We start from the raw sequence: 23,940 nt of genomic DNA on the forward strand, positions 1-23,940 counted from the left end.
GTTTCTGACTGATGTTCATTACAGGGATCTTTTAATTCCATGAATTCAGTTTAAAATACTTTGATGATGAAAGCTATTAAATGTGATTTATTTAGATTAATTAATCACCGAGGATGTAATTGATAAGATAACAGAACAATTTAAAACCTGAAAATCCGAAATGTGACAAAAACTGATTAAAACTAAAAACAGAAAAGAATTAAACCGAATTTGACAAAAAAATTAAAGTGCTTTTGGCATTCCAGTGTACTTTTTCTGTGCGCTTTGTTTATGCAAAACAACTGATATTGATATAACTAAATATATATATATATATATATATACTATCATACATTTTGTGTTCTGTTTAAGTTGGTGGAAATTATATGAATTATGTAATTCTTTCTAAAAAAAAGTATATAGTATATAGAGAACTTGAGTACTGGAGAAAAATAATTTTGTAAATAAAATATAGTATATAAATTCAGGAAAATCTTAATTTAAAATACATGTATACTGCTTTAAAAAAGAATAAGACACCACTTGATAAAAAAATGATGAGTTTCTTAGATTTTTATCAAATTGAAAACCTCTGGAATATAAGCTTGAATTTTTACACCAGGAGTAAAGCAGCATAAAGTTATCCAAAAGCAGTGTGTAAGACTGGTGGAGGAGAACATGATGCCAAGATGCAAGAAAAAAACTGTGATTAAAAACCACCAGGGTTATTCCACCAAATATTGATTATTTCTGAACTCTTAAAACTTTATGAATATGAACTTGTTTTCTTTGCATTATTTGAGGTCTGAAAGCTCTGCATTTTTTTTGTTATTTCAGTCATTTCTCATTTTCTGTAAATAAATGCTCTAAATGAGAATATTTTTATTTGGAATTTGGGAGAAATGTTGTCTGTAGTGTAAATATATATATATATATATTGTGTGTATATGTGTGTGTGTGTTTATTGCAGGTGTTCAGTGCAGCAGTGTTGGGTTGTGTTTCTGCTCTGCAGCAGAGTATGGGCGTGACTCCAGATCTTTCTCCAGTTTGGATCATGGCAGCAGCCTGGCACTGCCAGCCTCGCCTGGATGCCCTCTCACACACCCTGCAGCTCCAGCCACACCTGGCCACGCCCATCCTCCAGAGACAACACCTGCAGAAAGACCTGCCGGACATGGTGAGAGCGTGCAGCACGGCTTCATTCCTGATATCACTGATATTAAACCCTGTTTCATAAAATAAACACCTGGAATTATCTTGTTCCTGGGAGATGTGATCATAAGAGTGCAGTGAACAGGTGTGTACAGGTGTGAACTGGTGTGAACTGGTGTGTACAGGTGTGTACAGGTGTAAACAGGTGTGCACAGGTGTAAACAGGTTTGTACAGGTGTGCACAGGTGTGAACAGGTGTGCACAGGTGTAAACAGGTGTGTACAGGTGTAAACAGGTGTGTACAGGTGTGTGCAGGTGTAAACAGGTGTGTGCAGGTGTAAACAGGTGTGTACAGGTGTAAACAGGTGTGTACAGGTGTGTACAGGTGTAAACAGGTGTGCACAGGTGTGTGCAGGTGTGTACAGGTGTGTACAGGTGTAAACAGGTGTGTACAGGTGTAAACAGGTGTGTACAGGTGTGTACAGGTGTAAACGGGTGTGTACAGGTGTGTACCGGTGTAAACAGGTGTGTACAGGTGTGTACAGGTGTGTACAGGTGTAAACGGGTGTGTACAGGTGTGTACAGGTGTGTACCAGTGTAAACAGGTGTGTACAGGTGTGTACAGGTGTGTACAGGTGTAAACAGGTGTGTACAGGTGTGTACAGGTGTAAACAGGTGTGTACAGGTGTAAACAGGTGTGTACAGGTGTGTACAGGTGTAAACAGGTGTGCACAGGTGTAAACAGGTGTGTACAGGTGTAAACAGGTGTGTACAGGTGTAAACAGGTGTGTGCAGGTGTAAACAGGTGTGTACAGGTGTAAACAGGTGTGTACAGGTGTGTACAGGTGTAAACAGGTGTGCACAGGTGTGTGCAGGTGTGCACAGGTGTGTACAGGTGTAAACAGGTGTGTATAGGTGTAAACAGGTGTGTACAGGTGTGTACAGGTGTAAACAGGTGTGTATAGGTGTAAACAGGTGTGTACAGGTGTGTACAGGTGTAAACGGGTGTGTACAGGTGTGTACCGGTGTAAACAGGTGTGTACAGGTGTGTACCGGTGTAAACAGGTGTGTACAGGTGTGTACAGGTGTAAACAGGTGTGTACAGGTGTGTACAGGTGTAAACAGGTGTGTACAGGTGTAAACAGGTGTGTACAGGTGTGTACAGGTGTAAATGAGATACAGTGCATCTGGAGGAGCATCATTATTTCATCATTCAAACCAAACCATCACATTCACACAGTCTCGATACATCCCAGACAGCAAAGCTCCGCCCACATTTACCACATTAACCGCCCCTGCAGGAACATACCTAATAACTACATGTGATACCACGCCGTCCACCGTCCCGGGAGGTTAGCTAAGCTTAAAGCTACAGTAACAAGCTAACGGATAAAGGTGATACTCGTGCCTTCAGCACAAGCTAAACTATCTGCTCACCTGGATTTGTGCTGAAGACTCCGCCCACAGAACACTGGAAGACTCTTTAAGTAACTGGCCCCGCCTCGAGTTCCAACTTAGCCTCGCCCACTTCATTTTCACAAGCGTTACAGTAGACGCATTTAAAATACCAGGACTCCTTAGAGATTATATATCATATTATATATTATAATTTAGACATTGGTGCTCATTATATTGTATATTTTATTTTATATATAGATATTAGAAATGTTGTATAAAAGCGATAGTGAATAAATGGTGTTTTGTGTTTTAATAGTACATATTACCCAAATCTCACTTTTTGTGAGTCTCAACTGCCTCTAATCTATAAACACTAAAAAACACCACAAAAAAACAAATTCATCCACCTGTTTTCTAAAAGTGTGAATCATCAGAAAGAGTTTGGTGTTTGGATTCTATGAGCGGTTTGGCTCCTCCCTTATTGTGATGTCACAATAAGAAAACCTACATAGAACCACTCTGGCTCCACCCATAGTCCGTCATCACCCACGAGCCACGCCCACTAGATCAGTTGAAGAAACATTCCCATTTCTGTTTGCTGGTTGAGAATCTCTAAGACAGTACACAGCAGGATTAGCCAGGAGACTTCTTCAGAGGGAGGGATCTGTAACTACCGTCCATGGCACCTTAGCAGATGAGTTTTGTGTTTCTATCACAGTTAAACATAACCTAGCATGTTCGTGTTTTGAAATTTAGCACAAGCTAACACTAACGTGGTATGTAAATGCTCAGCGTAAACATAAGCGTAGCAAGAAACAACTTATTTGCATAAAAGTAACAGAGCCCTTAAACGGCTCATTCTGAAAGGGACTAAACTGATAAGAATAGAAGAGCTGGTGAGATCTTTATCTTTATGTGAGAATTATGTGACTTGGTGTAAAGAACTTAATGATCATGTTTTATATAAAATACAGACCTACATTATTTTAATTCGTATAAAAACAGGTATAATATATAATACAGTAATGTGTATTTTTGTTTTATTACAGTGTGAGGACATCCTGGCTCTGGGTATCTGTGTGGAGGAGACTAAGCTTCAGCCAATCACATCGCTTGCTGAGTGCACTTCCTTCCTGCGCAGAGTGGAACTGCTGCAGCCCTGTTTACAGAGAGCATTAACTCAGAGCTGCAGCGCCCTCTGCAGCCCCGGCTGTCTCCAGCACCTCAGCGCTATACAGTACGTCTCACACCTAGCAGAAAAAATATACTTTTTAATGGCCTGATCCCCTGATTTTATATAGAAAATATATTTAAAAGATATTTAAAAATATTCTGAAATTTATGTGTAAACATACAAATGAGCTTTGCAGTGCGGCAAACGTCCAAAAAACAGATGGATCTATCTATCATTCAGATACATGGATGGATGGATAAATAAATTAATATCTAGATAGGTAGATGGATAGATGGATGGATGTAAAAATGAATGGATGGATAGATAAATAGATAAATGAATAGATAGATAAGAGAATGGATGGATGGATGGATGGATGGATAGATAGATAAATGAATAGATGGATGGATAAAGAAATGAATAGATAGATAGATAGATATATAGATAGATAGATAGATAGATAGATAGATGGATAAATGGATGGATGGATGGATAGATAGATTAATGAAAACATGGATGGATGGATAAATAAATTGATAGCTAGATAGGTAGATGGATAGATAGATAAGTAAATGGATGGATGGATGGATGGATGGATAGACAAATGAATAGATAGATGAATGGCTGAATAGATGCATGGTTAGATAGATGGCTGGATGGATGAATGAATAGATGGATGGATGGATAAATGAGTAGATGGATGGATAGGTAAATGAATAGATATGTAGATAAATGGATGGATAGATGCATGGTTAGATAGCTGGATGGATGGATGGATGGATGGATGGATGGATGGATAGATAGATAGATAGATAGATAGATAGATAGATAGATAGATAGATGTTTTTATTTCACATTTCTTTTGTTTCTTTCTTCTTTTTGTTGTTTTAAGTTATTGTTTATTTATCATTTTTATTCTTTTTAAAATCAGTTTTGTTTATTCATCTATAGTCTTTTCATCTATTAGTTTTATTACCTTTGATATATATATCTTTTTTTTACATATGATTTGTTATATATGATTCCAACTCTTAAATTATTTTTTTTACCTTATTTGTTTTATATCTTTTTTATATCAGCTTATCTTATTAAAATGCTGTTTTTTTATTATTATTATTTATTTATTTAATAAATAAAAAAATGTCAGTCCCTTCCCTATGTAAAGTTGCTCGGCTATATTGTAAATAAGGGCCACCCTCAATGTACTCTGAGCTTAAATAAAGATTGATTGATTGATTAATTGATTGAAATAAGGCCATAAAATGAGATAATTCACTTTTCTGTAAATCTCTGTATTTAGAGTACATTAATAACAAGCTCTCTTTTTGTCTCTTTTTGTTCCCCAATATAAAGACGAGTACAAAATCAGAAGAGCATTAATTATTAGTATATATTTTTTGTAAATGTATTTATTTATTTTATTTATCTCTGGTTTATAGTGTTATACAGGTGTGAGCTCAGGTGTGTTGGTGTGTTACAGGTCAGTATGGAGGGGGATGCTGGTGGTATCTGTGTTTATTGAGCAGGTTGTGCTGAAGGTGGAGGAGAAGAACGAGAAGCTCAGAGATCTCTCCATCAAACACTGCAGCCAAATCCAGAGAGTGAGTCTCAGAAACACCACCATCAGATTATACACTAAACTAACTCTATATAATAAAAACACCACCATCAGATTATACACTAAACTAACTCTATATAATAAAAACACCACCATCAGATTATACACTAAACTAACTCTATATAATAAAAACACCACCATCAGATTATACACTAAACTAACTCTATATAATAAAAACACCACCATCAGATTATACACTAAACTAACTCTATATAATAAAAACACCACCATCAGATCATACACTAAACTAACTCTATATAATAAAAACACCACCATCAGATCATACACTAAACTAACTCTATATAATAAAAACACCACCATCAGATTATACACTAAACTAACTCTATATAATAAAAACACCACCATCAGATTATACACTAAACTAACTCTATATAATAAAAACACCACCATCAGATCATACACTAAACTAACTCTATATAATAAAAACACCACCATCAGATCATACACTAAACTAACTCTATATAATAAAAACACCACCATCAGATTATACACTAAACTAACTCTATATAATAAAAACACCACCATCAGATCATACACTAAACTAACTCTATATAATAAAAACACCACCATCAGATTATACACTAAACTAACTCTATATAATAAAAACACCACCATCAGATCATACACTAAACTAACTCTATATAATAAAAACACCACCATCAGATTATACACTAAACTAACTCTATATAATAAAAACACCACCATCAGATCATACACTAAACTAACTCTATATAATAAAAACACCACCATCAGATTATACACTAAACTAACTCTATATAATAAAAACACCACCATCAGATCATACACTAAACTAACTCTATATAATAAAAACACCACCATCAGATTATACACTAAACTAACTCTATATAATAAAAACACCACCATCAGATCATACACTAAACTAACTCTATATAATAAAAACACCACCATCAGATCATACACTAAACTAACTCTATATAATAAAAACACCATCAGATTATACACTAAACTAACTCTATATAATAAAAACACCACCATCAGATTATACACTAAACTAACTCTATATAATAAAAACACCACCATCAGATTATACACTAAACTAACTCTATATAATAAAAACACCACCATCAGATCATACACTACACTAACTCTATATAATAAAAACACCACCATCAGATTATACACTAAACTAACTCTATATAATAAAAACACCACCATCAGATTATACACTAAACTAACTCTATATAATAAAAACACCACCATCAGATTATACACTAAACTAACTCTATATAATAAAAACACCACCATCAGATTATACACTAAACTAACTCTATATAATAAAAACACTTCCATCAGATTATACACTAAACTAACTCTATATAATAAAAACACCACCATCAGATTATACGCTAAACTAACTCTATATAATAAAAACACCACCATCAGATTATACACTACACTAACTCTATATAATAAAAACACCACCATCAGATTATACACTAAACTAACTCTATATAATAAAAACACCACCATCAGATTATACACTAAACTAACTCTATATAATAAAAACACCACCATCAGATTATACACTAAACTAACTCTATATAATAAAAACACCACCATCAGATTATACACTAAACTAACTCTATATAATAAAAACACCACCATCAGATTATACACTAAACTAACTCTATATAATAAAAACACCACCATCAGATTATACACTAAACTAACTCTATATAATAAAAACACCACCATCAGATTATACACTAAACTAACTCTATATAATAAAAACACCACCATCAGATTATACACTAAACTAACTCTATATAATAAAAACACCACCATCAGATTATACACTAAACTAACTCTATATAATAAAAACACCACCATCAGATTATACACTAAACTAACTCTATATAATAAAAACACCACCATCGGATTATACACTAAACTAACTCTATATAATAAAAACACCACCATCAGATTATACACTAAACTAACTCTATATAATAAAAACACCACCATCAGATCATACACTAAACTAACTCTATATAATAAAAACACCACCATCAGATTATACACTAAACTAACTCTATATAATAAAAACACCACCATCAGATCATACACTAAACTAACTCTATATAATAAAAACACCACCATCAGATCATACACTAAACTAACTCTATATAATAAAAACACCACCATCAGATCATACACTAAACTAACTCTATATAATAAAAACACCACCATCAGATTATACACTAAACTAACTCTATATAATAAAAACACCACCATCAGATTATACACTAAACTAACTCTATATAATAAAAACACCACCATCAGATCATACACTAAACTAACTCTATATAATAAAAACACCACCATCAGATCATACACTAAACTAACTCTATATAATAAAAACACCACCATCAGATTATACACTAAACTAACTCTATATAATAAAAACACCACCATCAGATCATACACTAAACTAACTCTATATAATAAAAACACCACCAAGATTTATTTAGTATTTCAATAAAAGAATCATGACAACCTTTTAAATATTTAAAAAAGTTAATATAAATGTCCTGCATCAGTTTAAAAGTTACCCAAACTCACATGTTTTAAATTTAGTATATTTTGTCTAATTTGAGGACTTCTTTGATCTTGATTTATGAGACTTAAGGATGTAAAAATGCTACACAAATAATCTGAACTTGACTCGTCTCTTCTATTAAGCAAAAATGGTTCTTCTAATGTTTTACTGGAAGACGCTGCTGTTCCCGCTAACCCTAATAAACACTGCTGGGAATAAAGTTCAGCTGCGCTGCCATGGAGAACAAAACTCAATGTTTTTTTTAATTCAGACAATTAGTTTTTTTCCCCAGCATTTTATTATTTACACAGTAATGGGGAGTTTTCCAGTGTAGTGAAGTAAAAATGACTTTTCTCTAATATATTTATTATGAATGTGTTTAGCTGATGGAGGAGAGTCCTGACCTGCAGAGTAAATCCAGCCTCCAGCAGCTGATCCGCATCCTCAACCAGTACCACCACCAGTCCATCAGCCCCGAGCTACGGTACTGACCTCACTATACTCTATACTCACTATACTCTATACTCACACCCAGTACCACCACCAGTCCATCAGCCCCGAGCTACGGTACTGACCTCACTATACTCTATACTCACTATACTCTATACTCACACCCAGTACCACCACCAGTCCATCAGCCCCGAGCTACGGTACTGACCTCACTATACTCTATACTCACTATACTCTATACTCACACCCAGTACCACCACCAGTCCATCAGCCCCGAGCTACGGTACTGACCTCACTATACTCTATACTCACTATACTCTATACTCACACCCAGTACCACCACCAGTCCATCAGCACCGAGCTACAGTACTGACCTCACTATACTCACTATACTCTATACTCACTATACTCTATACTCACACCCAGTACCACCACCAGTCCATCAGCTCCGAGCTACAGTACTGACCTCACTATACCCTATACTCACTATACCCTATACTCACTATACTCTATACTCACACCCAGTACCACCACCAGTCCATCAGCCCCGAGCTACGGTACTGACCTCACTATACTCTATACTCACTATACTCTATACTCACACCCAGTACCACCACCAGTCCATCAGCCCCGAGCTACGGTACTGACCTCACTATACTCTATACTCACTATACTCTATACTCACACCCAGTACCACCACCAGTCCATCAGCCCCGAGCTACGGTACTGACCTCACTATACTCTATACTCACTATACTCTATACTCACACCCAGTACCACCACCAGTCCATCAGCCCCGAGCTACGGTACTGACCTCACTATACTCTATACTCACTATACTCTATACTCACACCCAGTACCACCACCAGTCCATCAGCCCCGAGCTACGGTACTGACCTCACTATACTCTATACTCACTATACTCTATACTCACACCCAGTACCACCACCAGTCCATCAGCCCCGAGCTACGGTACTGACCTCACTATACTCTATACTCACTATACTCTATACTCACACCCAGTACCACCACCAGTCCATCAGCCCCGAGCTACGGTACTGACCTCACTATACTCTATACTCACTATACTCTATACTCACACCCAGTACCACCACCAGTCCATCAGCCCCGAGCTACGGTACTGACCTCACTATACTCTATACTCACTATACTCTATACTCACACCCAGTACCACCACCAGTCCATCAGCCCCGAGCTACGGTACTGACCTCACTATACTCTATACTCACTATACTCTATACTCACACCCAGTACCACCACCAGTCCATCAGCTCCGAGCTACGGTACTGACCTCACTATACATGATTGGCTTGACATGATTTAGGGCGTGTCAGTGTGTCTTTGCTATCATAACAACAGGAAAAGTACACCTTTAAACAGCTCAAAAAGCGCAAAAGTCATGTACTAATTCTCTGAATTATTAAATGAGTGTGTTTAATTTTGGGCGTAACTTGAATTAATAAACCAATCAGAGAGTCTCTTGTTCATCATTCTCTTTAAGAGTAGGTCAGGTGAGCTCTGTCTTTGGTGGATTGCTATTGTAACGGTGCAGCTACCTGGACGTGTTCAACAAACTCTTCTCAGCAGAGGAAACTGAGCTGCTGGTTGACGCTGTGAAGGAGCTCCAGCAGCTCATTTACGGGAACAGCAATGTTATTTTATTTACTATTCTGTTTATTGTTGATGTAAAAGTTGGGTTTGTGCTGCTGTGTGTTCATGTGTGTGTAATAAGTGGGGGTGTACGCTCGGCTCGGCACGGCGCCTGTGTTACCGAGATAGCGATGAACGTCTGACTGTTGGCGTCTGTCTAGGTTGTATTCAGTCAGTGGAGCTCCTGTGTTTTCTGTTACCAAGATAAACAAGATAAAACTCCAGAAATGTACCTGAACACACCTCATTTCCAGTGTGTGTGTGTGTGTGTGTGTGTATGTGTGCTGCAGGTTTGGTGTGAAGTGCGCGGTGTGTCTGCTGGACGTGGTGGAGCCGTGTGTGCTGCAGTGTGAGCATGTGTTCTGTATCAGGTGTGTGACGGTGAGTCTGCAGGTACAGCCGGTGAAGAGCTGCCCGAAGTGCAGAACAGAACTGGAGCCCAGTTACCAGCCCACAGTATCTCCCAGCACACAGTGAGTTCATCACCTGCTCACCATCAGCTTCACTAATAGCTTCACTCCACCTTCAGTTACTGCGTCTCAGTGATTACTGTTAATAATAACTGTTATTTTACACCATGCGTCACCATGCACCTTTATGCAGGTGATACAAAAAACACCAAACCAAAGAGATAATTGAGCATTATCTAGATCAAGCGTAATAAACTCTTAATAATTGTACACCTGTACAACTTGCTTATTGTTTTACAGTGTTTTATACATTTAAATAAACTTTATTATGTATTTAATTTATTTTTTCCACAGTAAATGAACAGTAAAGTGATCTATCAGATTATGAAGGAACACATAATGAATCATGTAGAAACTTAAAAACAGTGTTAAACAAACTAAAATACTCTGTGAAGTATTTAGATACTCTTATCTGAGGAGCTGTTTGTTAACTTGTGGTTTCTGAGGCTGGAAACTCTGATAAACTCATCCTGTACAACAGAGGAAACTCTCGCTCTTCCTTTACTGGTCCTGATGAGTGCCAGTTCCATCACTCTTGCATTGTTGATGGTCTTAGAACATTACTGAAATATTCACTATTCACTGTATACCTGTAACTCTACCTCTTCACTACTTTACTTTAACTGATGCTCTCAAACACTTTATTAAGAGACAAGAAATTCAAGTAATTAACTCTTGATGAGTTCAGCACAGCTGTTAACTGAAAGCCTGAATTGCAGGTGACTCTACCTCATAAAACTGACTGAGAAAATCCAGCAGAGATGTTCAAAACTGATCATCTAAACAATTAAATATAAAACATATTATGGTTTGTTGAACGCTTTTTTAGTATTTTAGTATTTTTAGTAAATAATTCCATATGTTTTTTCTTTATAGTTTGGATGAGTTTAGTATTAATCTACAGCTCTAATATTTTAGTTTTTATTGTACCACAATTTACTTCAAGAACAGAAATAAAACTGGGCATTAAAAGAAGAACTTTGATAAGCGCATTTTTAATAACTGAATTAATGCCGATCACCAGTCAGAGGAGCTTATTCCTGTCCTGCTCCACGGACAGACTGAGGAGGTCTTTTGTCCCTCAGGCCATCGATCTGTCTGATAATATCTGTATTAGTCCAATAATAGTTAAAGCTCTTATCAGTTATAATCTCCTGTAGTGTGTGCTCAGGTAAGGTGTGTGTGTGTGTGTATGGTGTGTGTGTGTGTGTGTGTGTATGGTGTGTGTGTGTGTGTATGGTGTGTGTGTGTGTGTGTATAATGTGTGTGTGTTACAGGGTTGCTCTAGAGGAGTTGAGGAGTGTGAGGAGGTGGTGTAACTCCTTCTTTCTGGAGGTTGTGTCTCGTTTCTGTCTCTGTGAGGGACAGCGCCCCCAGGAGGACATGGTGGAGCTGCTGTTCTCCCTGCTGATCTCAGCTCAGGGTGAGTCCTGTAATTACAGGACTGTTATTAACACTGCAGGACTAAACCTGCACTCGAAGAATAGAGACGCGTTCTGGCAGAGAGACACAATTCAGCACAACACCTGTAGAAAAGCCACTGACTGAACTGATAACATTCAACTCTCAGACACACACCCTCCAACAGACCAATACATGCCAAGCACACAGAGACTCCGCCCACATAGGTGATGAAGACAGGTAATAGTCTCACTAATCTGCATATATCTGTTTGTGTATCCAATAGGAGATGTGTATAAAACCCGAGAGCTCACTCCATTCCTGGAATGTGTGGATCAGAGTCCTGTGGTTCGATCCGTCCTGCCTAAACTCCTGCTGCAATACAGGTACAACATAATCAATAATCAACCAATAACATAATCAATAACATCCAATACAGCTCTGATAAAAATAAGAGACACTTAAAAATGATGAGTTTCTTTGATTTTACTAAATTAAAATCCTCTGGAAAATAATCAAGAGGAAGATGGATGATCACAAACCATCAAACCACCAAACTGAACTGCTTGAATTTTTACACCAGGAGTAAAGCAGCATAAAGTTATCCAAAAGCAGTGTGTAAGACTGGTGGAGGAGAACATGATGCCAAGATGCATGAAAAAAAAACTGTGATTAAAAACCAGGGTTATTCCACCAAATATTGATTATTTCTGAACTCTTAAAACTTTATGAATATGAACTTGTTTTCTTTGTATTATTTGAGGTCTGAAAGTTCTGCATCTTTTTTGTTATTTCAGTCATTTCTCATTTTCTGTAAATAAATGCTCTAAATGAGAATATTTTTATTTGGAATTTGGGAGAAATGTTGTCTGTAGTTTATAGAATAAAACAACAATGTTCATTTTACTCAAACATAAACCTATAAATAGTAAAATCAGAGAAACTGATTCAGAAACTGAAGTGCTCTCTTTATTTTTTACAGAGCTTTATATATAAAAATCACTATATATAAAACATTAAATTTCATTATTGATGTGTAATTAATGTGTGATAAATGATCTCATCCACTCGACTCTCGCTCTACGTGTCTCCAAACATGTAAACACTCCAGATCAGGGACAAGACAACACTCATATACTCATATTTCTTTAGTTTGTTATACATTTAAACATGTTCTCAGTGGATAAATCCCACATTTAGAGCTTCTGTTCTCTAAAGAGTGATTTAAAAAAAGCAGAGAGTGAGTTTACGGAGAGATGCAGTTAGGGTTGCCAGGTCCAGAAAAACTAAATACCTCCTAAAGTCTTTCTAAAACAATAAACCCTACCATCAGAAGCTTAAACTAGTCCAATATCTGAAGTTGCCACAGACGTTCACACCACAGTATTTTTTTATTTTTAACGTTTTTTCACTCAATCTATATTTTAATATAAAACACAATGTTTGGGTCCTGGACTTTTATCAAGTATCGTCTATCTTTTCCTGAATCTCAGTAATCAGGTGATTAAAGCTCTGTTCTGATTGGTTGTGATGAGGAGTGATTAATACAGACTGTATCTTCAGTTTCGATCAGGTTAAAGATCATATTCAGACGTATTTAGAGAACCTGGAGGAAAATCTGCTGGACAAAGAGGACAGAACTGAACTGTACCGTCTCTTCACCAACTGTTTCCAGGTCAGTATCTCTGTTCCAATTAACGGTTTTAATAAAAATTATAATTAATGTATAAAACGAATGTATATATGGAAATATGGTATATCATCACAGTTGGACGACAAGGCTTTTCTTTATCTCTTATCAAAATAGAAATTATGGAAATGGGAAAAACCTTTTTGAGTTTTATTAGAAATATTAATCACATTATGGGTCATATTTTATTGACCTACTATAGGTGAGCTGTTAGCCGTGCACCGTACATCTTGATTTAGGGCACATCATTATGTCTTTGCTATCATAACGTGTAATAAACCAATCAGAGTAGGTCAGGTGAGCTCTGACTTTGGTGGATTGCTATTGTAACGGTGCAGCTACCTGGACGTGTTCAACAAACTCTTCTCAGCAGAGGAAACTGAGCTGCTGGTTGACGCTGTGAAGGAGCTCCAGCAGCTCATTTACGGGAACAGCAATGTTATTTTATTTACTATTCTGTTTATTGTTGATGTAAAAGTTGGGTTTGTGCTGCTGTGTGTTCATGTGTGTGTAATAAGTGGGGGTGTACGCTTGGCTCGGCACGGCGCCTGTGTTACCGAGATAGCGATGAACGTCTGACTGTTGGCGTCTGTCTAGGTTGTATTCAGTCAGTGGAGCTCCTGTGTTTTCTGTTACCAAGATTAACGAGCAAAATGTCGTGTTGTGTTGGGTGTTGTGTGTTGGGTCAGGACTCTCTGCTGGTTTCGGATCCGGTTCCGGACGGTACCGAGTTTCAGCAGCAGCAGCAGGAGGAGATTAACTTCCTCAGCCGTCTGATCCGTAAACAAACTCCGCCCAGAGAACTCCAGCCGGCTCACTTCCTGCTCACCATGGCCCGCCTCCGCAAGTGCCTGGACACCACCGCCCGGATACTGCACAGAACCACCACTCACAACAGCGGTGAGAAGATCCACACACCAGAGAACCCAGACACCACCACACACCACCACACACCATTACACACCATTACACACCATTACACCAGAACCAGATCACCATCACACACCATTACACACCATCACACACCATTACACACCATCACACACCATTACACCAGAGAACCCAGACCAGAACCAGATCACCACCACACACCACCACACACCACCACACACCATTACACACCATCACACACCATCACACACCATTACACCAGAGAACCCAGACACCACCACACACCACCACACACCACCACACACCACCACACACCACCACACACCATCACACACCATTACACCAGAGAACCCAGACACCACCACACACCACCACACACCACCACACACCATTACACACCATCACACACCATTACACCAGAGAACCCAGACCAGAACCAGATCACCATCACACACCACCACACACCACCACACACCATCACCACCACACACCAGAGAACCCAGACACCACCACACACCACCACACACCACCACACACCATCACCACCACACACCAGAGAACCCAGACCAGAACCAGATCACCATCACACACCATCACACACCACCACACACCACCACACACCATTACACACCATTACACCAGAACCAGATCACCATCACACACCATTACACCAGAACCAGATCACCACCACACACCACCACACACCATCACACACCATCACACACCATCACACACCATCACACACCATTACACCAGAGAACCCAGACCAGAACCAGATCACCATCACATGTGTATAATGTGTGTATAATGTGTTTCTGTATGTATGTGTGTGTGTGTGTGTGTGCTGCAGGTGTGTGGGAGGTGAAGCAGGTGGAGCAGGTGAGGGCGCTGTGTGAGTATGGAGGTAATGATTGGTACAGGGTGTACCTGCTGAGGGCGCTGCACCGGCAGGCTGGTATAGACTGTGTGCAGGCTCTGATGAACAGCGCCACCTACCAGTGGATCTTCCCCCCAGAGCTCCTGAGACTACAGGTGAGAATTACTGTAACATACCTGTACTACCCAGCATCCCCTGCACTAATGAATATTCATAAACACGTCTAAATCACTGATTACTGACACTACTGAAAACAGGATAAAAACCCTGTAAAGACCCAGCGTCCTCATATGTGGACGTTACATTTCTGCTTCTCTGCACCATGATACTTAATGTTTTAAACGTGTGACTCTTTTGTGGTTGCATGACAACATTACACTCAATTGATTGAAAAAGAAATGGCAGGAATCCCAGTCAACAGTTTCTACAGCCAGTCCAATTCTCATTGAAACTAGTATATTTACTTATTTTAGAAAGCAAAATTTGATTTTATTTGGACTATTGGGTTCATCTGAACTAAAGCTTAGATCGCGCCCATTATGAACCCGAGCCCGATTTAAACCCAACATTATTTTAAAGAATAAGTAGAGAGTTAAAACTGAGCTTTTTATAAACGTTTTTAGGCTGTTTAAATGAGAGAAATCTGTTAATGATTAACATTGCAACACTGAAGAAGCATAGACCTGTTATTTAAGAACAGTGCTGCAAGTGAAGTGTTTAATGCGGACACGTAGAGCAGCTCACGTGTGCGTGAGCCCCAGAGCTGCGGGATTATATCATTCTAACTTCAGTTCGGTTCCTCAGAGGCTGGTTCCGGCGGAGGTGGATCGGTTCCTCTGCTGTGGTTCTCTGTACCAGGACCTGAGAAACGGAGTCGCCCAACTGTTACTGGACTCCAGTCCAGACGCTCTAAACCACGCCCTCCAGGTCAGACACCGGAGAATTTACCTTTTTTTAGGTTTTATTTTCTAATATAAAGTATTTTTTTTTTTACTTTTAGCCTAAAAAATAATTATATAATTATATAATATACATTTTATTTGAGAAAAAATAAGTGTGTGTTGTTCTCCAGGACCTGACGAAGGCCAGTTCAGGGAGCAGTGTTCTCCTGGCGCTGGCTCTGTTCAGACGGGTCACCTGTCGCCTGCTCTCACCTGACTCTGCCCTTCACCCCAGAGCTCAGGTAAGCGCGCAGTGACTCCAGTACAATACAGGAAGTGGTGATGTTGTGATACGAGTGCAATATAAGGTGTGAACTGGTGTGTAAAGGTGTAAACAAGTCTGTACAAGTGTATAAAGATGTAAACAGGTGTAAACAGGTGTGTACAGGTGTATACAGGTGTAAACAGGTGTGTACAGGTGTGAATAGGTGTGTACAGGTGTATACAGGTGTAAACAGGTGTGTACAGGTGTGAATAGGTGTGTACAGGTGTGTACAGCTGTATAAAGTTGTGAACAGGTGTGTAAACAGTAGTGTACAAGTGTGTACAGGTGTGTACATGTGTGAATAGTTGTATAAAGGTGTAAACAGGTGTGAACTGGTGTGTACAGGTGTGAATAGTTGTATAAAGGTGTAAACAGGTGTGTACAGGTGTGAACTGGTGTGTACAGATGTGTAAAGGAGTAAACAGGTGCATGCAGGTGTGAACTGGTGTGAATAGTTGTATAAAGGTGTAAACAGGTGTGTACAGGTGTGAACTGGTGTGTACAGCTGTGTAAAGGTGTAAACAGGTGCGTGCAGGTGTGAACTGGTGTGTACAGCTGTGTAAAGGTGTAAACAGGTGCATGCAGGTGTGAACTGGTGTGAATAGTTGTATAAAGGTGTAAACAGGTGTGTACAGGTGTGAACTGGTGTGTACAGCTGTGTAAAGGTGTAAACAGGTGCGTGCAGGTGTGAACTGGTGTGTACAGCTGTGTAAAGGTGTAAACAGGTGCATGCAGGTGTGAACTGGTGTGAATAGTTGTATAAAGGTGTAAACAGGTGTGTACAGGTGTGAACTGGTGTGTACAGCTGTGTAAAGGTGTGAACTGGTGCGTGCAGGTGTGTACAGGTGTCAACAGTTGTGAATAATTGTATAAAGGTGTAGACAGGTGTGTACAGGTGTGATCAAGTGGGAACATTTGTGAACAGGTGTATAAGGGTGTAAACAGGTGTATAAAAATGTGTACAGGTAAGAACATAAATCAGTCTCAATCTGACCCAGCTGTCAAATATACTCCTTTTATTTGAGCTAAGTCCTGCTGTTGTCCTGGTTGCTGTGCAGGATGTGGCTGTGCTGCAGGACGTGGTGAGGAGGAGCACGGCGGGGTATCTGAGAGAGCTCTGCAGTGACCTGGTATCTCCTCAGGCAGGTGGAGGTGTGGTTTCTCAGGTGTTTCTCAGGGCGGGAGGATCTGCAGAGCGGCGTCTCCTGATGGAGCTGCTGGTTCATGCTGGAGCCGTGTTCAACAGCGGGAGCAGATTACTCCACCCTCTCCACCTCCTCACCACCAGACCCCACTACATCAGGGTAAACCAGAGTATACTGAACCAGTAGCAAAAATATATTATACATATATATTTATGTGTATATGCACTAGTTTTTTCTTTTTGAAGAAATGAATGTAAACCTCCAATAAATATTTGAGATAAAACACGTGAGTAATGAAGAGTAATGTAGAGTAACAAAGAGTTATGAAGAGTAATAAAAAGTAATAGAGTAATAATGATTAATAAAGAGTGATGAAGGGCGATGAAGAGTAATAAAGATTAATGAAAAGTAATGTAGAGTAACAAATAATAATGAAGTGTAATGAAGACTAATTAAGAGTTATTAACAGTAATGAAGGGTAATGTAGAGTAATGAACTATGAGGAGTATTGAACAGTTTTGAAAGGTAATAAAGAGTAATAAAGTGTAGTGAAGACTAATTAAGAGTTATTAACAGTAATTCAGAGTAATGAAGAGTAATGTAGAGTAATAAAGAGTAAAGTATGCAGAGTAATACAGTAATAAGGAAAAGTAATGTAGAGTAATAAAGAGTAAAGTATGCAGAGTAATACAGTAATAAGGAAAAGTAATGAAGAGTAATAAAGAGTTATGAGGACTAATGAATAGTGATGAGGAGTAATGGAGAGTAATAAGTAATGAAGAGTTATGAAGAGCAATGGAGAGTTATGAAGAGTAATGTAGCATAATAAAGAGTTGATGAGTCATTATAAGTTAAAGTTATAAAGTTAAAAGTTATAAAGACTAATAAAAGTGATGTGTAATGCAGCGTAATAAAGAGTAATTATGTGTAATTATGAGTAATGTAGAGTAATGATGAGTAATGTAGAGTAATGTAGAGTAATTATGGAGTGTTATTTGGATTCTCTCAGTGTTATGTTTGTTGAATTCTCAGGAGGCTTTTTTGCCGACGATGCCGGATGATAACACCGTTAACGTTCTGAAGTGGCTCAATAAAGAGAGGAATCTGAAGATGTACAGTACGTTCAATAAATACATTTATCATCTAAAAACCTGATAATAATCTAAATTTTCCTCCCTGTAATGAAAGCGTTGTTGTGTTGCAGTGTGTAGTAAAGGCCATCCCTGTGTGATTGGAGAGGTGAGTATATTTTATACTCATTACTCCCAAAGTAGCACTTTGATTTTATCAATAAAATAAAAATATCTGCAGTATCTTATAGAGGTGAGTACACCCCTCACTCTTCTGTAAATATTTTATTATATCTATATTAATGGGAAACATTGACGTGTGTTATTTGAAATACTCACAGAGACATTAATATCTAAACCCCCTAAGTGAGAAATGCCAAATTAAAGTACCCAATTATCTGTTTTCCCTCCCTGGGGTCAGTTAGTGTTCTCAGGTCTCAGGTGTTAATTGGGAACAGGTGTGTTAAATCTGGTGTTTTTGGTTAAATTCTCTCATACTGGCCACTGGATATTCAACATGCCACCTCATGGCAAATAACTCTCTGAGGATGACAGAAACAGAATTGTTGCTCTATATAAAGATGGAGTTTAGGCTATAAGAAGATTAATAACACCCTAAAACTGAGATACTTAAGTTAAGATCATACAGCAGTTGTATGTATGATGTATGAGTGCTGCCAATATTGCTGCAGAGGTTGAAGAATGTCAGAAGGTCAGACCGTATACAACAAACACGGCATCACTGCTGTCTACATGGAACTGTTCTAGAAGAAAGCCTCTTCTGAAGCTGATGCACAATAAAGCCTGAAACAGAATATAATAGATATTATAAAATATTTCAACAATTGTGAGGAGTGTACTCACTTTTGTGAGCTACTGTATCATGCCCCAAATAATTTAACCAGTGAAAAAAGAAAACAATGTTTGTAAAATCATCGAAACCCTCATGCTTACCTGCATATTCCATTTTGAAAAAGCATATTGTCACTGTTAAATATAAAACAAGTTTCTCCATTTTTGACGATTTTTAATTTACTACATAATTTGAACAGACAAACCCTTCCATAGACTGTGCTGAAATTTATTAATGAATGGACCAATAGAAATTCTCCAAAATTACCTGAAATAAACAGTTTTTTACATAGACTTCCTTTGAAAATTAAGAGGGTTTTATCTCTCTCCTGGAAAGTTAGTATTTTAAAGAAGATTCATCAATATTTAATTCATTTTAATTAGAGAACGAACCTAGAAATGAATTTCAGTTTATTAGATTTGATTAGATTTTTCATATAATCAACTTCTAGTCGCATTATACATTATTCAGTTTATATTTGATGTAGATTAGTAGATTACATACCATATACGTGTTGCTCCATTGTTAATGATATATATTTACAGATATAGAATATAAAGCTGGCCTATAGACCATAAGAAGTTAATAACACCCTGAAACTGAGATACAGCACAATGACCAAGATCATACAGCAGTTTTTCAGTACGGGTTCTTCTCAGAACAGAACAGTTTCCCCAGGTGCTTTAAAATAATAGATGTATGAGTGCTGCCAGTATTGCTGCAGAGGTTGAAGAAGTGTGAGGACAGACGATCATTACATTACATTACATTACATTACATTACATTTGGCAGACGCTTTTGTCCAAAGCGACTTACAATAGTCAAGTACAATGTAAAATAAGTTTAAAGGTAAAAACAACTTTGGATAGGGATAAAAGGAGGTCAAGGGGAATAATAGGATAGAGGAGTGAAGGAGAGGAAGAAGGAAATGAGGTTAGAAGTAGTTAGTGTGTTAGAGGTGTTAAGAGAGTAAGTGCTCTTTGAAGAGCTCTGTCTTCAGGAGTTTATTAAAGATAGTGAGAGATTCTCCTGATCTGGTAGTAGAAGGTAGTTAGTTAGAGGTGTTAGGAGAGTAAGTGCTCTTTGAAGAGCTCTGTCTTCAGGAGTTTATTAAAGATAGTGAGAGATTCTCCTGATCTGGTAGTAGAAGGTAGTTAGTTAGAGGTGTTAGGAGAGTAAGTGCTCTTTGAAGAGCTCTGTCTTCAGGAGTCTCTTAAAGATAGAGAGAGATTCTCCTGATCTGGTAGTAGAAGGTAGTTAGTTAGAGGTGTTAGGAGAGTAAGTGCTCTTTGAAGAGCTCTGTCTTCAGGAGTTTATTAAAGATAGTGAGAGATTCTCCTGATCTGGTAGTAGAAGGTAGTTAGTTAGAGGTGTTAGGAGAGTAAGTGCTCTTTGAAGAGCTCTGTCTTCAGGAGTCTCTTAAAGATAGAGAGAGATTCTCCTGATCTGGTAGTAGAAGGTAGTTAGTTAGAGGTGTTAGGAGAGTAAGTGCTCTTTGAAGAGCTCTGTCTTCAGGAGTTTATTAAAGATAGTGAGAGATTCTCCTGATCTGGTAGTAGAAGGTAGTTAGTTAGAGGTGTTAGGAGAGTAAGTGCTCTTTGAAGAGCTCTGTCTTCAGGAGTTTATTAAAGATAGTGAGAGATTCTCCTGATCTGGTAGTGGAAGGTAGTTTGTTCCACCATTGGGGAACTCTGTATGAGAACAGTCTGGATTGCTTTGTGTGAATGTTTGGTAAAGCGAGGCGACGTTCATTGGAGGAGCGCAGCGGCCGGGAGGTAGCGTAAGTCTTCAGGAGCGAGTGCAGGTAGGAAGGAGCCTGTTCTGTATCACCTTGTAGGCGATTGTAAGAGCTTTGAATTTGATGCATCAACTGGTAGCCAATGGAGCTCAATGAGCAGCGGGGTGACATGTGTCCGTTTTGGCTGGTTGAAGACCAGACGTGCTGCTGCGTTCTGGATCATCTGGAGTGTTTTTACTACACAGGACGGGAGGAACAGTTAGCAGGGTATTGCAGTAGTCAAGGCGTGAGATGACGACCGCTTGCACCAGGAGTTGGGTGGCCTGTTGCGTCAGAAACAGTCTAATTTTCCTGATGTTATAAAGCTCAAAGCGGCAGGGCCGAGCAACTGAGGCCACATGGTGCGTGAAGGAGAGTTGGTCATCAACCAGAACACCCAGGTTCCTAGCAACCTTTGTCGGTGAGAGAGAGAGTCGATGCTTATAGAGAAGTTGTGTTGAAAAGATGGTTTTGCTGGTATAACCAGAAGTTCAGTCTTTGAGAGATTTAATTGAAGGTGATGCTCCTTCATCCATGAGGATATGTCAGAGAGACACTGCGAAATCCGTGCAGAGATTGAGTTATCTTCAGGTGAGAACGACAGGTATAGCTGGGTGTCATCAGCAAAGCAATGGTAGGAAAATCCGTGTGAGCGGATAACCTGACCAAGAGAGGTGGTGTATATGGAGAAGAGAAGGGGTCCCAGTACCGAACCTTGGGGAACCCCAGTGGATAAGGAGCGGGCTGAGGACAGCTGTCCTTGCCACGACACCTTGAACGAGCGTCCAGTGAGGTACGATCTGAACCATGACAGCACATTGTCTGCGATCCCCATGTTTGAGAGTATAGTTAGGAGGAAGTCATGGTTGACTGTGTCAAATGCGGCCGAGAGGTCCAGCAGAATGAGCACTGAGGACTGACCTGCAGCTCTGGCAGTTTTCAACGCTTCAGTCACAGACAACAGAGCCGTCTCGGTAGAGTGTCCTTTTTTGAACCCAGATTGGTTCTGGTCCAGAAGGTCATTCTGGGAGAGGAAGCCAGAGACCTGATTTAGAACTGCTCTTTCTACAACCCCTGGCAAAAAGTATGGAATCACCAGTCTTGGATGAGCACTCCTTCAGACATTTCATTCTGTAAAACAAACTCTGATCAAAAACATGATACAATAATAAGGTCATTCCAAAGTGCAACTTGTTGGCTTTCAGGAACACTCAAAGAAATGAAGAAAAAACATTGTGGAAGTCAGTGAATGTTACTTTTATTGACCAACCACAGGGAAAAAAATATGGAATCACTCAATTCTGAGGAAAAAAGTATGGAATCATGAAAAACAGATAAACAAAAGATGATTCAAAATACATCACTAGTATTTAGTTGCACCACCTTTGGCTTTTATAACGGCTTTCAGTCTCTGAGGCATGGACTTGATGAGTGACAAACAGTATTCTGCATCAGTTTGGTGCCAACTCTCTTTGATAGCAGTTGCCAGATCAGCTTTGCAGGTCGGAGCCTTCTTGTGGACCATTTTTTTCAATTTCCACCACAGGTTTTCAATTGGGTTGAGATCTGGACTATGTGCAGGCCATGACATCGACTGAATGTGTCTTTCTCCAAGGAATGCCTTCACTGTTTTTGCCCTATGGCACGATACATTGTCATCTTGGAAAATTATTTCATTATCTCCAAACATCTGTTCAATTGAAGGGATGAGAAAACTGTCCAAAATGTCAATGTAAACTTGTGCATTGATAGAAGAATTAACCACAGTCATCTCCCCAGTGCCTTTGCCTGACATGCAGCCCCATATCATCAAGGACTGTGGAAATTTGGTTGTTTTCTTCAGGCAGGCCTCTTCATAAATCTCACTGGAACGGCACCAAACTAAAGTTCCAGCATCATCACCTTGTCCAATGCAGATTCTTGACTCATCACTGAAGATAACTTTCATCCAGTCATCCACAGTCCATGATTGCCTCTCCTTAGCCCACTGCAGTCTTGTTCTTTTATGTTTAGGTGTCAATGATGGTTTTCTTTTAGCTTTCCTGTATTGAAATCCCATTTCCTTTAGGCGATTTCTTACGGTTCGGTCACATACATTGGCTCCAACTTCTTCCCATTTATGCTTCATCTGTTTAGTTGTACTTTTTCGGTTTTCAAGACAAATGGCCTTAAGTTGCTTGTCTTGACGCTTTGATGTCTTTCTCGGTCTACCAGTACGCTTGGCTTTAACAACCATTCCATGCTGTTTGTATTTGGTCCATATCTTGGATACAGCTGACTGTGAACAGCCCACATCTTTAGCAACCATGCATGAAGAGTTACCTTCTTCAAGAAGTTTCACAATCCTCTCTTTTGTTTCAAGAGACATTTCTCTTGTTGGAGCCATGGTTCTTGCCACTCTAATTCACCCAGCAGCCCTCCAAGGTGTCATGACTGCAGGTGTTTTTAACTGCAGACTAACGAGCAGATCTAATCTGAGGCAGGTGTCCATTTAGGGAAAGGAAATTGACTGGGTT

General features: G+C 38.9%; 1 protein-coding gene across 1 annotated transcript in view; it reads left to right on the forward strand.

Moving 5' to 3' along the window:
- The window catches only part of rnf213b (ring finger protein 213b), an 88,298-nt gene that overhangs the window by 50,981 nt on the left and 13,377 nt on the right, over positions 1–23,940 (forward strand). The window contains exons 38-52 of the mRNA XM_049464306.1: positions 950–1,156; positions 3,579–3,766; positions 5,184–5,304; positions 8,307–8,407; positions 10,335–10,517; positions 11,792–11,937; positions 12,202–12,301; positions 13,479–13,590; positions 14,295–14,505; positions 15,347–15,528; positions 16,178–16,300; positions 16,446–16,556; positions 17,638–17,883; positions 18,757–18,841; positions 18,929–18,963. Coding sequence (XP_049320263.1) covers positions 950–1,156; positions 3,579–3,766; positions 5,184–5,304; positions 8,307–8,407; positions 10,335–10,517; positions 11,792–11,937; positions 12,202–12,301; positions 13,479–13,590; positions 14,295–14,505; positions 15,347–15,528; positions 16,178–16,300; positions 16,446–16,556; positions 17,638–17,883; positions 18,757–18,841; positions 18,929–18,963 — 2,151 coding nt within the window. The remainder of the gene's footprint in view (positions 1–949; positions 1,157–3,578; positions 3,767–5,183; positions 5,305–8,306; positions 8,408–10,334; positions 10,518–11,791; positions 11,938–12,201; positions 12,302–13,478; positions 13,591–14,294; positions 14,506–15,346; positions 15,529–16,177; positions 16,301–16,445; positions 16,557–17,637; positions 17,884–18,756; positions 18,842–18,928; positions 18,964–23,940) is intronic.

The sequence above is a fragment of the Astyanax mexicanus genome, chromosome 15 (genome assembly GCF_023375975.1).
Source record: "Astyanax mexicanus isolate ESR-SI-001 chromosome 15, AstMex3_surface, whole genome shotgun sequence".
Lineage (NCBI taxonomy): Eukaryota > Metazoa > Chordata > Actinopteri > Characiformes > Acestrorhamphidae > Astyanax > Astyanax mexicanus.